Source organism: Geotrypetes seraphini, chromosome 16 (assembly GCF_902459505.1).
Source record: "Geotrypetes seraphini chromosome 16, aGeoSer1.1, whole genome shotgun sequence".
In the NCBI taxonomy this organism is placed as follows: domain Eukaryota; kingdom Metazoa; phylum Chordata; class Amphibia; order Gymnophiona; family Dermophiidae; genus Geotrypetes; species Geotrypetes seraphini.
Window position 1 is genome coordinate 54,915,295 of NC_047099.1, and position 16,200 is coordinate 54,931,494.

General features: G+C 47.1%; 1 protein-coding gene across 1 annotated transcript; it reads left to right on the top strand.

Annotated features, from left to right (window-relative positions):
* The first annotated feature begins 475 nt into the window (after nucleotides 1–475).
* On the top strand, nucleotides 476–12,381 carry LOC117350579 (HLA class II histocompatibility antigen, DM beta chain). Its single transcript, XM_033924922.1, has 6 exons — nucleotides 476–650; nucleotides 1,970–2,257; nucleotides 3,749–4,024; nucleotides 5,449–5,562; nucleotides 10,804–10,839; nucleotides 12,092–12,381. The coding sequence occupies exons 1-6, from the start codon at nucleotides 590–592 to the stop codon at nucleotides 12,097–12,099; spliced, it is 783 nt and encodes a 260-aa protein (XP_033780813.1). The 5' UTR covers nucleotides 476–589; the 3' UTR covers nucleotides 12,100–12,381.
* The last annotated feature ends 3,819 nt before the right edge of the window (nucleotides 12,382–16,200 follow it).

Below are 16,200 nucleotides of genomic sequence, written 5' to 3' on the forward strand. Positions count from 1 at the left end.
CAGAGAACTCGGGTGAGCTGGAGCGGTTGGGGGGTCTGCCAGCCCCCACCCTCTCTGACGCACCTTCCCGCTGCCTGGAAAGGGGTGCTCTGCCAGCTCCCCTGCCAGGTCCGCCGCTGATTATACCTCTGGCAATGAAGGGTTAAATGTTTTGCCCTAGTTCACAAGCAACAGCACTGCTAATTTAAGCTCAGATTCCTTGCTTGTTAGTCCAGTGCTGTGACCACAAGGCTATTCCTTCATTCTTCCCAGTACAGCAATGCTTCTGTTCTCATGCACTGCAAAATCGCTGCTTGCAAAAAAGAAAATGCATCCGACGCTGAACTTGACAGATAGGAGGTGGGAGGGCTGTCCAAAAACCACTCCTCCCCTGTAGTGACTGTACCACAGGGCTGAGGTGCGTTCACAAGCACTCTCGCTTATCGGGGCAAGCACAGAGCCCTGCCTGGCAACAAATGACCCAGCGCGGCTCTGCCATGCCATTGGCTGCTTCTTCGAAGCTCGGGGACGTTTAATTTGAGTTTGGGATAAGGAAGCAGAACGCAGTGGGACGGTTGCAGGGACGAAGGGCGCCTGCTGGGGTTTGATCATGCGGGGGACCCGGGGGCTGGCACTGCTGCTCTGCTGGGCCCTACTCTGCAACCCGACAGGTGAGTATGCCCTTAGACAGTCACTCTGACGTCAGGTGTGTAGCTTCAAATGATCTGATATTACAGCATTGCATTGTCCTTGTCTATGCTGAAACTGCATCGGGCTAGCATTGGCATAGCTCTTATTCAAGTTTAAGTTTCAAGTTTATTTTTAACTTATTGAATCGCTTAAGTTAATTTGCTAAGCCAGTGATTCCCAACCCTGTCCTGGAGGAACACCAGGCCAATCGGGTTTTCAGGCTAGCCCTAATGAATATGCATGAGAGAGATTTGCATATGATGGAAGTGATAGGCATGCAAATTTGCTTCATGCATATTCATTAGGGCTAGCCTGAAAACCCAATTGGCCTGGTGTTCCTCCAGGACAGGGTTGGGAACCACTGTGCTAAGCGATTTACAAATAAAAGAAAAAAAGGTGTACAGATTAAATTATTTATAAAAGATTACATAAGTTTGACATACTATCATACAAACTAACAGATACATAAGGGAAGAAAGGGCAGAACTACAATTGTATGCATAAAAGGGGTACAGATAGAAGTGGAGGTAGGTTACAGGAATAGTCAGAAACCACAGGTCATGGACCTGATGGGCCGCGGCGGGAGCGGACCGCTGGGCACGATGGACCTCCGGTCTGACCCAGTGGAGGCAACTTCTTATGTTCTTAAAACATAAATGGTAAAAACAGCAGGTAAGGTGAATAAGATAAAAAAAGAGGAGGAAAAAAAAAAATGGTAATCGTGAAATATGATTATAAATTAAAGGCGTCTTTAAAAAGGAAGCTCTTCAGAATGCCTTTAAAATGTTTCAGATCATTTTCCTCTCTTAGATACTGAGGCAAAGGGTTCCATAATTGTGGGGCCGTTACAGAAAAAATATCAGGACGACGAGTTCCGATAACTTTTAGTGATGGAACTGTTAAGAGTTTTTGATTAGTGGATCTTAAAGAACGTGATGTGCTTTGGGGGATAAGTAATTTATTGATGAATTGGGGGTTCGTTTGTGGACAGTGTTTTAAAAAACGAAAAGTAAAATTTTAAAAGTAATGCGATGAGCAACAGGAAGCCAATGTGATTCAATCAGGAGCGGTGTAACATGGTCAAATTTTTTGCGGTTGTGTATTAATTTGATGGCAGTATTTTGAACTATCTGAAGACGCCTCTCCTCTTTTTGGGTGACATTTATTAATAAAGAGTTACAATAATCGAGTTTTGAAATAATTAATGAATGGATCAATATGTTGAGTGATTTTGGTTCTCCTATCTTATCTGCTCTGCGTCAGTGCAGCCAGGTTGACAGGTGTCTGGTCTCTTCTTCAGGTACGTTTGTCACACAGTTTAACAGGGACTGCGTCTATGGGGACGGCACCAAGGAGGTGGGATTTTACTACTATGTGGTCTTCAACAAGCAGGTAATGCTACAATATGACCCCAATGAAAAGCTCTTCCTCCCCTACCCTTCGTACCTCAGCCAAGTGCACGAGGCGGTCATAAACATCACCACTTTCCTGAACACGAAGCCAGGCTTCCTGGACAAGATCCAAAAGAAACAGCTCCAGTGCCAGACAAATAGAGAGAAGTACTGGGGAAGCACGGTGCTGAGGACAGGTGAGTGATGCTGGGGGGGGGGATTATACTGGGGGAGATGGGGGTTATCGTGGGGAGAGGGCACAGTGTCGCGGTTGAGTGAAACGGGGAGTTATGCTGACAAGGGGGCACAATGTTGAGGGTAAGTGAGTGAAGTTAGGTGGGTTATAGTGGGGAGGGGGCAGTGGCATAACGAGGGTAGGAGGCGCCCCCCCCAGAACCACACTTGCACCCTCCCTCCCCCCATACCTCTTTAAAGGGTCCCTTTTACTAAGGCACGCAAAACGCTAACGCGTCCATAGACCGTAATGGATGCGTTAGCGTTTAGCACGGGCTGAAACGCATAGCACGCCCTAGTAAAAGGGACCCCTAAATCTTCGCCAGCGCGAGCAGCTTCTCCGGTCTGCTGCTTGTGCCGGTGTTGACTTTCCCTCCGACTTCAATTCCAGGTCCCGCAACCCGGAAGTGATTTCGGAGGGGATCCAGGCCAGTGCAAGCAGTTGGCCAGAGAAGTCACTTGTGCTGGTGAAGATTTAAAGAGGTAGGGTCGGGGAGGGGGGGGGGTGGTGAAGAGGTGCCGGTGCCCCCACCAAGATGACGCCTGGGGCGGTCTGCCCTCATTTACTACACCACTGGAAGGGGATACATGATGAGGATGGGTGAGACTGGGAGTTATACTGGGAGGGGGCAGTGTTGAAAGAGAGAGGTTGTCATGGGGAAGGGACTCAGATGAGTGAGATGGGATTATACTGAGGAAGAGGCATACTGCAAAGGGTGGGTGAGTAAGAGGTTATATTGGCGAGGAGGCATATAGCCCTGAAGGTCAATTTTGGGTGGACTGGTGAAGTGAGACTGCACCATCGAGTCCTGCCTGCCCCCCACCTCTGGAGCTGGGGCAAGCAGCTACTCGCCCTTCCCCAGAGGTGGTGCGCTGGACTGCATGCACGGCGCCACTTCAAGCAGGACCGGCAATGCAGCTTGGCCCTGCCGCCACCACATGCTCGCGCCGTGAGAGAGACTGGATGGACCTGAGCCGATATTGGGCAGACAAGGCCAATCCATAGCTATGCCCCTGTGGTCTACTGGGTAGGTGACATGATGGGGAGGGGGAACGGTGTTGAGACGGGAAGTGTGTGTTATATTCCACAGCAGGAATGGCAAAACAGATTATGTATGCCATGGATGGTGGGCGAAGGACAAAATCAATTCTAGATTCTGGAAAGTATGTACTCCGACACCCTCTTAGGTCAATTAGAACTACAACTCCCAGCATGCATCGGGGGGGGGGGGTTCCCAGGCCTGTCTCTGGCGGCCTGGGATATATCTGAGTGTTTCTCAGTTCTATGCACACAACACTTATGGTGTATAATAATAATAACAGCTTATATACCGCAATACCGTGAAGTTCTATGCGGTTTACAAAGATTAAGCAAAGGTACAAATTGATTGACTTTAAGAGGGGAGGAAGAAAGAGGGTTAATATAACAGGATGTATGTATGTTTGTGCTTCAGTTTCCCCCAAGGTGCAAATCGCTGCCACGGAATCTTGGAGCAAGACCAAAACGTGGAATCTTGTGTGCTACGTGTTCGAATTCTACCCTGCGGCAGTGAACGTTACCTGGCTAAAGAACGGGTACCCTATTACAGACAACCTGTCTGAGGTGTTACCCAACGGTGACTGGAACTACCAGACACAGTTAAGAGTAGACGTCACACCACAGAGCGGGGACAGCTACACCTGCAGTGTCGAGCATGCTAGCAGGCAAGAGCCCTACCAGGAGAACTGGGGTGAGTCTAGGAATGGGGAGACCAGAGAATAGAATAACCAATTTTGGGGGGAGAGAGGAAAGCCAGGAAAATAAAAAAAGGGATGCTCAGAACGGTTTACATTAATTTATTCAGGTGCTCAAGCATTTATCCCTGTCTATCTAATATACCTGGGGCAATGGGGGGATTAAGTGACTTGCCCAAGGTCACAAGGAGCAGCATGGGTTTCAACCCACAACCCCAGGATTCTGAGGCTGTAGCTTTAACCACTGCGCCACACTCTCCCCTCTCCGACGCAGATGATTTTACAATATGCATTCCTTTCTACAAGAAAGAAAATTAAGATTAACAAATCAGTGGAGGAAGTCCCAAGAGTTGTTGGCCTTGTGTGTTGTTATCGGGTGAAAAAAAAATTCAATAAAACAGATATTGAAATAGAATAGCGGCGGTGAGAAGTGCCCGGGGCAGTGGTGCCGCTCCCCTGCCCTCCGCCCCCCCCCCAACACCCCCATCCATTCCTTCCCTGCACACCCATTCCCTTCCCCCGTACTTTTTAAACGTTCACACCACGAGCAACCCCCAACACGTTGCTCACGCCATTGTCGGCTCTTCCTCCGATGTCACTTCCTAGCGGGTCCAGGAAGTGACATCAGAAGAAGAGCACTGCAAACATTAAGGAGGCATGAGGGAGGGAAGCGACGCGCATTAGTGGGGGGGGGGGGGCAGAGGGGAGGACAGGTGCTAGCGCCCCCACCAGGAGGGTGCCCGGGGCGGATTGCCTCCCCCTTAGGGCTCCTTTTACTAAGCTGCGTTAGGGCATTAACACACCGACTAGCACGTGCTACAATGCCCCACGGACTGGACCCTAACGCCAGCAGGGTTAGCGTGCTACACTAAAAACGCTAGCGCACCTTAGTGAAAGGAGCCCTTAGTACACCACTGAGAATAGAGCATATTTATTTATTTAATTGTTTGGAGTTCACCTTCCCAAAGGAGCCCAGAACAGGTTACTTACGTTGGAATGCGTGGGCTTCACGGTAGGTGCGAGCACTTACGCCATGTAATAATAATAATAGCTTTATTTTCAGTTCAAGACGATTTATTTAAAAAAAAAAAAAAAAAAAAAAGGTTTCAAGGTTTATTGAAAATTTCTTATACTGCTTAATCCAAAATTCAAAGCGATGTACAATAAAATCCATTATCAGCATACAATGGCACAAAACCAGAAGATTAAAAAGAAAACATATCATTTTTATCTGTCATTTCCTCAGGTGCCTGTTTAAACTGTAACCTCGCTGAGGCAGGGATTTATCATACCCGAACAGTGTTATGTACTTTTTTTCATAGTGCTCTAAAAATGCTATTATTATTATTGAGTTACGATAGTCAAGTTGACTTGTTTCCGATGTGTGTATTTGTATGTATCATCTCCTGATGGTCGACAGAGCCTGGACTGACAGTGCGACAGAAGGTGAAGATCAGTGTGTCTGTAGTGGTTCTTGCCTTGGGGTTAATCTTCCTCATCACTGGCCTCATATGCTGGATGAAATCTCGTCACGGTAAGAAGCCATCTCAGTTCTGTGGGTCCTGGGCTTGTTTTTTACTTCACACCTCTATAGTTCAAGGCTTTAGGAGCCTCATCTGAGCATGTGCAGGTAGCCCTATATATACCTGTGCTGTCCCTCACTAATCCAGTTTAGTTCATCCGCCCTTCCCAAATGGACAGATCACAGCTCTCCATTCAAAAAACAAAACAAAACCAAGAACAAAAAACCCAGAAAGAAAGAAAAAAAGAAGAATGGCAGAAAAAAACCCAAAAAAACGGAAAGCCTGCAGGAAAACCGGGTTTCAAGAAGTGCCCGGACTGCAAACGAAAAATGAGCTCCTTGGACCCCCATGAGGTGTGTGCCCATTGCCTAGGAGAAGCATACCTCATGGCAGGGCTACTACCTGCACATGCTCAGATGAGGCTCCTAAAGCCTCACCTGAGCTCTGGGAGAGCAATTCCGAATTGGGAACGTAGATGAGGTCACCAAAAGTGGGGCTGACTTATACTGTTTGTCTATGGAGAATCCTAGGGTCCGCCTAAGTGTTAATTCTGCCTTGCTGGGAAAGTGTAGTTACTTACCTGTAACGTAGGTTCTCCGTGGACAGCAGGATAGTCAGCCACATATGGGTGTTATCCCAACACCTCCCAATTTGCAGATAAGCTCTCCAATAGCTCAGAGAGATTTTTTTTTTTTTTTTTCTCTGAGCACGTGCAGTGCCCGGGCCCCACTGGGCATGCCCGAGCCCTACCCATTCCCCCCTGCTTCCCCCTAATCCCCAGGATGTTCCTAGCTGTGGCCGGGTCGGCCGTTTGGGGAGGCGGGTGGGTTGTGTGGCTGACTATCCTGCTGTCCACGGAGAACCTACGTTACAGGTAAGTAACTACACTTTCTCCTAGGACAAGCAGGATGAGTCAGCCACATATGGGTGACTCCCTAGCCGAGGGATGTACCGACTGGACCTGCGCCTTAGCGCTTTGTGCATCCCTTCCTTGGCTGTGGAGGCCGAGCCGGGCAGGGTAATCAGGCAAAGCAGGTAAAGTTGTGGAGACAAGGTTTTAGATAAAGTGCTGTGTTAACTGAGCAATAATACTCACAGAACAATGAACTGGTCAATGACAATCAATGAACAATGAGAAACCAACTGGTCAACAGTGACCATTCGTACTTGCATGAGAATTCATACTTGCCTATTCCACATTCAGTCTAGACAGGAGTGCTGGAAGACCTACTTAACTCACAGAACAGCGAAAACTGGTCAATGACAATCAATGAACAGTGAGAAAACCAACTGGTCAACGGTGACAATTCATAACTGGTCAATAGTGACAATTCGTACTTGCATATGAGAATTCATACTTGCCTATTCCACATTCAGACTAGACAGGATTGCTGGAAGACCTACTTAACTCACAGAACAGTGAAATTGGTCAATGACAATCAATGAACAGTGAGAAACCAACTGGTCAACAGTGACAAATCGTACTTGCATGTGAGAATTCATACTTGCCTATTCCACATTCAGTCTAGGAAGGAGTGCTGGAAGACCTACTTAATCAATATCTATAACACCCTACTTGAACAGTGTTTGTCGATATTTATAACACCCTACTTGATCAGTGTTTGTCAAGGCTGTGCTAGTGGTTGCTGTCCTTCCCGGGAGGGAAGAGCCACTTCCAAGACTGCTCGGCCGAATGCATTTGGAGCGTGGAATGCTATGTCGAGGCAGTAGTGCTTGGTGAAGGTGTGCATGGAGGACCAAGTGGCTGCATCGCAGATGTCCCCTATTGGTGTGTGGTGCAGATGTGCCGTTGTGTTGGCTATGGTTCTGCGCTGGTGGGCGTTGGCTCCCACCTGCGGTTGATGCTGCGCTTTTCTATAGGTGAAGAGGATGCACTCTTATATCCAGCGCGAGCGCCTGCGTTTGGTGGCCGGAAGTCCTGGTCTGTTTTGGTCGTAGGAGACGAACAATTGAGGCTTGTCTAATCTGCTGCATAGTCAGGGCCCGCACACAGTCCAGGAGGTGTTGCTGAGGTGGCAGTGTGCCTCCCTGTGGGGAGATGTAGAGTGCCGGGAGGCACGCTGAAGCCACCTTCGGCAAGAATCGGGGGTGGGTTCTGGGTACCACCCTGTTCTCATGAGGGAGTGTGTCGGTAGACACGATGGTCAGGGTTTTCCCAGCCAGGAAACGGGATCTGCCTCCCCCAAAGGTTTGAAGGGGTCGAGGTGAGATGATGCGGCACCAAGTTGAAGTCCCAACCGGGCGGTGGTGGTCTGACCGGTGGGTGCAGATTGGACAGTCCCTTCATGAAATTTTGTGATTACTGGATGCCTTGACACTGGTTTGCTGTCTAGGCCAGCGTGGTATGCCGTGATTGCACTTAGGTGGACCTTGATGGAAGTGAGTTTTAGGTCCCCCTGAGATAAGCTCAGTATGTACTGCAGGATGTCCGGTATGGGGCAGTTGTAGGGGTCTCGTTGCGTGTCTGTGCACTGGTAGCGGAACCTTCTCTCTTTCAACCCATACCGTTTTCTGGTTGAAGGTCTTCTGGCTGCCATAAGAGTGTGCTCCACGTCTTGTGGTAGGTTCATCCTCTCATCATCCATTTTCCTGCAAGCTCTGTCTCAATCTGCACAAGCCTCAAACACTTTAAAATCCTAAGTGTTTGAGGTCTGCGCGGTGAAGGCTGAGATTACAGGAACGGGTCAGGGACGGCACAAGGAAATTGAGTTCCTGCGGGGATGGGGGAAAAATTGTCCCCGTGTCATTCTCTAGGGGGCCACAGTGATATGGAGGCAACAGCTACAGCCTGTGGGGGTGAGGGAAGACAGTCACAGCCCTCAGCAAAAGAGACAGTGAATTCAGAGGTGGTTTCAGAAGAATCCCTGGTGTTCAGCTGCTAGTCTCAGAACTCTTGCTCCAGTTGACCAGAAGGAGGGTTTTATTAAAATAGGGTAAATCCCTGTGTGACTGCAAATGAAAATTCGTACAAGAAAAAGGAGGAACCAGCAGACCAAAAATATCAGCCTGCACAGATGAGTCAGTGAGCAACCCACACCATTGTGTAATTTTGAAAGACAAAGGCTGCCAAAGCTGATGCAAAGGGGAGTGTGTGCCCTGGGTGAACCTTCAGTCTTCCCGCTAGGCCCCTAGCATATTCTTCCCCCTTCAAGATTTTGATAATTAAATTGAACAATCATGATCATTGCACAAACATCTTGTTATTTAAAAAGCAGACTGTTCTTTTCATTTGTCTGTCTGTCGCGATCTGTTGTTATGCCTTGCTACCCTCCAAGAAGCTGTTGCTGGAGGACCAATGAAAACCAGGCCTAAATGCCTGTGTCAGTCAGGTTTTCGGGATAGCCCTAATGCAGTGGTTCCCAAACCCTGTCCTGGGGGACCCCCAGCCAGTCGGGTTTTCAAGATATCCCTAATGAATATGCAGGAGAGAGATTTGCATACCTGTCGCTTCCATTATATGCAAATCTCTCTCCTGCATATTCATTAGGGATATCTTGAAAACCCGACTGGCTGGGGGTCCCCCAGGACAGGGTTTGGGAACCACTGCCCTAATGAATATGCAAGGGGCAGATTACATGTCTGGAACCTCCATTAGATACAAATCTCTCTCATGCATCTTCATTAGGGCTGTCCCGAACACCTAACTGGCACAGGCATTTAGGCCTGGTTTTCATTGGCTTAAATGCCTGCACCTAAATGTTTGTTGCATGGACGGGCGCTGCCTGTGATTCTGTAAGCTGCGCTTCCCTCTGAAGGCGGTTTATAGAATCACACTAAGCACCGACCTCTTTGGTACCAATTTTTTAGGGGACATATATAGACTTTACCCCTGGGGGATGGGGGGGGGAACTCATTGACGGACATTGTCTTTTAACGCGCATTAATATAATTCGTGCTAGCTGCCCATAGGTACAGAAAGGGGCTTTGGCATTTAGCTCGTACAAAAGTCATGACGCTCCTCGATGAATTCCCCCCTGAGGGCTGGATTCTGTGAACAGTGCATAGAAAAAAAAGGCGCTGTTTGCAGAACCACGGCCGCAGGCGTCAGTAATGTAGGCCAAGGTTTTCAAGGCCTATGTTGGCGGCTTCCACGTTTGATGGAGAATCGTGCATAGCGACGCCTGAGGTCATCTCCACCCATCACGCCTACCGTGACCTTATGTGCCATGCTTAAACGCAATTCCGACGCCTACTTTTTTAACGCACTTTCAGTTGCTTTGTATTGGCAATGAGGTAGGCAGTGGTAGGGTGCCTACCTCTGCCTAACTTCCAGCGCTGTTTCTAGGATCCGGGCCTAAGTGTCTTGCTTTAAGGTGGGGTATAGATTGTTGTGGTATAAACTGAATGTGCCCCTGATGTAGGCAGTTTTTTGCCAGAACATGTTGGGCTCTTATTAAAAGAGCACAATAATGTAACCCTTTGGATAATAGCCAATACTATCCTGAAAATAATACCACAAAGGAATTGGCTAATACGCCTAGTCTCTGGAATAAGAAGTCTGATAATGTGAAAGAAACCTTTAAATAGTGGACATCAGTATGAGCCCTGGATGCAATAGCGTAAACCTCTGGCTCAGGCGATATCTCAAAGGTGACCAGCACCAGACCGTAGTCTAAATAAGAATTGCCTCATACATCATATAGTCCATAAAGAAATTAATAAACATATAGGTGAAGTCACACTCCCAATGAAAAATCAGACTTGTACACCAAGGGAAAGGGATGATAAAGGCACAATAAATATATACACTCCCTGAAGACCAACCTAAAGAATAAATAATTAGATAAATAAGCTAATACAATAGTGAAAGGACCATACAATAGACAAATACAATCACACAATAACCATATAAAGTGCAACGTGATAGGAAGAGGTTGAATGAAAACCGATTCTAAGAATGAAATACAAAGTGCAAGTGCTTACTGATAATTCATGATATACAAATATGAATTAAAATATAACAGTAGAAAAGAGGAAGCAATATAAATATAAAGTGCAAATGCAAGTCCTCACTAGAAATTCATGACGTGTATCTACATGGTAGGACTGTACAATTGGCTGCTTTTTTCTTATTTGCTGGATTTCTGCTGTGGTTTTGTTGTGCCTCTCTTTTCTTTTAGACTTGACCTTGGTTACTACAACCTTACCAGTGTGTGCACAGCTCTGTGTTTTGTGTTTCTTTCCTTTGAATTCAGTTGCTCATGCATGCTCGCTCTCTCTCTCTCTTCCAGGCTACACCCTCATCCCAGGATACAGCTATCCAGAAGGTGATTAACAACTTATTGCACTCCTCAGTACTGGCACTGCAATTCTGATCAGCAACCACTGATGTTAATAAGAAATCCCGTGTTCTGCTCCCAGGCTGGGCCTTCCACTTCCCAAGTTGGCCAGGGCTGGGGATGCTGTGAAGATAGTGTTCACAGCCCCTTTGTGGAGGGAAGGGGAAGGAGTTCAGAACATTTTCCAAGAGTGATGCCTTGAGCCTCTGTCTTTGAGGGTCCCCAGTGGGTCAGAATTTAATGATATCCCTAACAGAAACATAGAAAATGATGGCAAATAAAGACTATGGCTTGTCCACTTTGCCCATCCATACAACGGTGGTGGTGGATACGCACCTATTTCTCATGCATATTCATTAGGATATATTGAAAACCTGGCTTGTTTGTGGCCTGGGAGTGAAGACCAGTTGTCTAGATCAGAGGTGTCCAACCTGCGGCCCGAGGGCCAAATGCGGCCCTGTGAAGTATTTTGTGCTGCCCCGGTCGAAGGTGATGCAGTGTTTTCCTCTGCTGCCCCCAGGTGTTTACCGTCTTGCCGGCTCCCTCCTCTGTCTTGCTGCAGCGTTTGCGCATTTGTGCGGCCCCAGAAACATTTTTTCCGGCCAATGCGGCCCAGGGAAGCCAAAAGGTTGGACACCCCTGGTCTAGATGGTTACAGCTCATGTTTTGAAAGGAGCCACTTTATCCCTCCCTTAAACCATGACCATGTTGGGGTGGGGGCCATGTAAAGTAGGGGAAAAAGCCCAGAGAGTGCGTAGATGGCTTATGACATGAGACCAGAGAGCTGCATGGGAATGGGGATTGTGGGAATCCCACGGGTATGAAAGAAGTTGCTGTGAGATTCCCACGGGAGTGCAGTCAAAATCTCTGATGACTCCAAAATGAGGCATTTAGAACATCAGACTGAGGCTTGGAATACTCACTGGTTGAACAATGAATACCATTCAATAAACCATGGGAGGTTGTTGAGGTTGGAAGGTAACAGAGGTCTTTGAGCAAGTAAATAATAGCCTTGACTCTTGTGGGTACAGGTGGGAATAGAGATTAATTGTGGGGATGGGCAGGGTTAGATTCCATTGAGGATGGGTGAAAGTTCTGTCCCCATGCACCAGACCCCCACATCCTGGTTGCAACTGAGCTGGACAACAAAGGAATCAAGAGAAATGCCAGTTCAAAAAAAAGCATCATCGGATATCACGGCAATGTCCATTAATTGTCTTAATTTCTGTTCATCCCTCAGTCTCTTAAGGTTGGAAGCAGATGAGAGTGGAGGACCCAACCTCTCCCTGAGCATCAACACTGGGGTGACCCCTTCGTATTTCTGTCAGGGATGAGCGGAAAACCAGGACAGATCAACACCAAGGATTCCGTTTCTCCAAGAGCCTTTCACCGACCTCAGCCACGGAGGAGCAGGCAGAGGGGAGGCCACGGGTACTTAGCTCTGTCCTTCCCAGTAAGCGGAACTAAAGTATTACTGAGGGGAGAAGGTCCCTTCTACATGAGTTCTCTAATGCTTGTAAAAAAAATAAATAAATGTGTGTGTTGGGGGGAGCTCAGGTTTCAGATTCACCTTTACAAAAACTAAAGCAAGGTTTATAAAAATAGTTCTCTGTTTTTTTTTATATATATACTAGTCTTATAGCCTGTTACATTAACAGGTGCTAGCCCCAACTTCCCTGTGCAGCAGCATTTCCCTCCCATCCTTCCCTGTGCAGCAGCAGCATTTCCCTCCTCCCCCCCACTTTCCTTTGCAGCAGCATTCCTACATTCCCTCCCCCTCCATTTCCCTGGGCAGCAGCAGCATTTCCCTCCCACCCTTCCCTGTGTAGCAGCAGTATTTCCCTCCCCTCTCCCCACCCCACTTCTCTGTGCAGCAGCATGTTTGTTTCTGGCCGATTCTCTTACCCTTTCCAAAGAGCAGCAGCAGCATTCACAGTTCATTGCTGTTGCCGGATTCAGGTCTTGTTGTCTGGCAGGTCCTGTCTTCATGAAAACAGGAAGTAGGCAGGACCCGCCAGAGAGGAAGGGCAGAAGCCGGCAACAGCAGCGATCTGTAAATGCTGATGCTACCTGAAGCACCCAAGGCAGACGCTTCTCTCCCCTCCCAGCCCAACCCCCGCTGACTCTCCTATCTCTCCCTCCCATGCGACTCTCCCAGCGAGACAAACCACCCTCCAGCGTTGGCAGCCACAGCACAGGCTGCTCCGCGGCTTTCTCCTTCGGTTGAGTGTCTCTGTCGCATCACTGAGGGACTCCCATCTTCCGGTGCCCAGCGCGGAGTGGCATGTGGGACCCTGAAGAGTTCACCGTGTGAAGAGGTTCTGGCGATGCAGCTGCTCTCCGTCCTGGGCACGTCTTCCCTCCGCCGACAGCCGCCTCGCCTCGCAGCCCTGATCCAGGCCGTACCCGCTGGCAACTCCTAGCGTTCGCTCCCTCCGCCAGCTGTGGTGAGGTAGTAAGCGCGCATGCGCCCTCTTGCCGGCCACAGCCCGACAGATCAGGGATCAGGGAAGCACGGGCGAAGAGTGCGCATGCGCGCTTAGCGTTTTATTATTATAGATAAAAATAGAACAGGAAAGACAGGTGGAGTGAATGAAGATGTATATTAGGTCAGATCATTGGGTTTTGGAATGCATATTTTGAAAAATCTATAATTGATATCTATCTTGTGGTTCTTAAACTGTCCTGGGGGACTCCAAACCAGTTAGGTTGTCAGGATATCCTGACTGAATGTGCATTATTATAAATGAGATTACTATATGTTCGTTTTTGAATATATTTGAATATGTCTAAGCTTCACTGGCTCCCAGTCATCCTCAGGGTTCACTACAAATGCGCCTGTCTAGCCTTCAAATCTCTTCACGGCATCCTTCCTCCCCTCTTTCCACTATCTTGGCTCTCCTCGAATCCTAACTCCACCAGATCCACTCAAAAATTCTAACTATCCTTCCCCTCTTTAAAAGGCATATCCCATACAGGAAAACTTGGAACATCCCTCCTCTTCAGGATCACTGTGGAACAGCTTTACTGCCCATCTTCGGAGTTCGACCTCCCTCCAACGCTTCAGAAAACATTTGAAAACTTGGCTTTTCTCCAAAATGTAACTACTCCCTCCCTCTCCATTATACTAAGTCCCCTCTTTCCTTCCTTTTTACCAAGCCCTTCTTCTTTCCATTGGAGTTCCTTTCTTTATTAATTTCTGTAAACCGTGTCGAGCTCCACTTCTGTGGAGATGATGCGGTATATAAACTTAAGGTTTAGTTTAGTTTATATTAAATTTTATAATATGAAAAACCAATCCCATCTACATTCTTTCAATAAAATTATAACATAACACCCTGTGACGTACTTACTCCCTATTACTTCTTTTCAAATGCAATAGTCAGTCATGGATATTAACTGAAGATCAGACTATTGCACCTTATATGATAAGTAGAAAAGATATATCACAACAAAGATGATTGACTATTGCATTTGAAAAAAAGAGAAAATGAAATATAATGAAAAGAAGTAATAGGGAGTGAGTACGTCACAGGGTGTTCATAGAAACATAGAAGATGACGGCAGAAAAGGGCCACAGCCCATCAAGTCTGCCCACTCCAACAACCCTACCCCCTTGAATTTACCCCCTTAGAGATCCCACATGTGTATCCCATTTCCTCTTAAAATCCGGCACGCTGCTGGCCTGAATCACCTGAAGTGGAAGTTCATTCCAACGATCGACCACCCTTTCGGTGAAGAAGAACTTCCTGGTGTCGCCATGAAATTTTCCACCCCTGATTTTCAGCGGATGTCCTCTTGTGGCCGAGGGACCTTTAAAAAAGAAGATATCATCCTCCACCTCGATACGGCCGGTGATATATTTAAATGTCTCTATCATGTCTCCTCTCTCTCTACGTTCTTCGAGTCGTGTAATATGTTGAAATTGTATGGAAAGAATGTGTAGATGGGATTGTTTTTTCAGATTATAAAATTTAATATATTCAAAACCAAACATATAGTAACTTTATCATTTGGGCAGTTAAAAGTCTAAATGGATCCCTTTGAAAACTGACGAAGGGCCTGGTTTCTAAATTTAGGGGACCAGAAAGGAGGCGGCTTTGGTGCAGTTTACGATGGACGACAATATGTCTGCCATTGTTTTCAGCACCAGGCACCTAACTTATGAGCACGATGATTGACGAAGGGTTTCTTTTTCTCATTCTCTTTTGGGAGGAGGAAAATCAAGATAAATCAGGTCTTTATATTTATAAATTCAGGTGCTCAAGACTTTTTGATTACTGGCTTCTCAGTGACAAGAGGGGGTAAGTTTTTTGTAGGGTTTAGGAGCCTAACTTTCAGTCCCAAATTGACCCCTGTGAAAACTGACTAGGGTTGAGTACATCTACCATATACAGTAGCTTAAAAAGCAGATGGTATATGATACAGGCAGTTTCCCCTAAGCTGAGCAGGAGTCTTTCAACCACCTTGCAGCATTTTCCATTGCTAGGGTAGGCAGGTGTCCTGGAGTCCTGCAGAGCTTCCCTGTCTCCACTAAAAATGTGAAACAGCACCCTTTACAGGCAGAACTGCAGATGGAGGACTCCCGCTCTGCTTAGAGGGGGCAGTGCATACAGGTTCAAGAATTTGGCTGAGGAAAAGAAAGTTTGATACCTATCACTTATTAGCACTAGGAGTGGTGTGGGAGTGCTGGTTTGGGGGAATTATATTTGGGTGTATAGTACCTCCCTGTTCCCTTTTATCTACCATCTAGGAGACTGGGCATCCAGATGGCAGATGAAATTTAGTGTGGACAAGTAACTCTTAGATGCCTGCCCTGGGTGCTCACCACTTCCCTCCAGCAGGGGGTACTCTTGTTTAGCTGTAGGCTGCTGGTGCATGCATGTCTCCTGTTTTCTCAGAAAGCAGCCCATCTCCTGTCAGAGACAGGGCACGATGGCTGAGTGTGGTCAGCAGGTGGCACCAGAACACCATGTAGAAGAGCTTGGAGATTGCAGTCAAATTTCTATAGCATATTAGCCTCCAAAAAGTCTCAACATGCTAAAAGTTTAGGTATAATAACGATATACAAAAACAAGAGGGAAGTAGGAATGACTACTAATCGCCAACCTCAAAACAAGAATAAACTCTTATTCAATGCAAAATGATGAAGTGGCATTCAGTCTCTCAAAACATGGTGAATAGGCAAGTTCAAAATTAGATTCAGAACTGTGCTCAAAGTTCATAAATTGTTAGATCGGAACACCGGAGGTCCTCTTTATTAAGTTGTGAATGGATTTTGTCTCTTTGGCTACCAATAAAAGTCTACATCAGTAACATCGGTCTCCACAGCCTTTGTGTTTTGGACTA

Excerpts from the sequence above, each read along its gene's own strand:
- LOC117350579 (XM_033924922.1), top strand. The coding sequence starts at position 590 with ATGCGGGGGACCCGGGGGCTGGCACTGCTGCTCTGCTGGGCCCTACTC. Across the intron at positions 2,258-3,748 it reads AAGCACGGTGCTGAGGACAG|TTTCCCCCAAGGTGCAAATC; the intron begins GTGAGTGATGCT and ends TTTGTGCTTCAG. Across the intron at positions 4,025-5,448 it reads GCCCTACCAGGAGAACTGGG|AGCCTGGACTGACAGTGCGA; the intron begins GTGAGTCTAGGA and ends GATGGTCGACAG.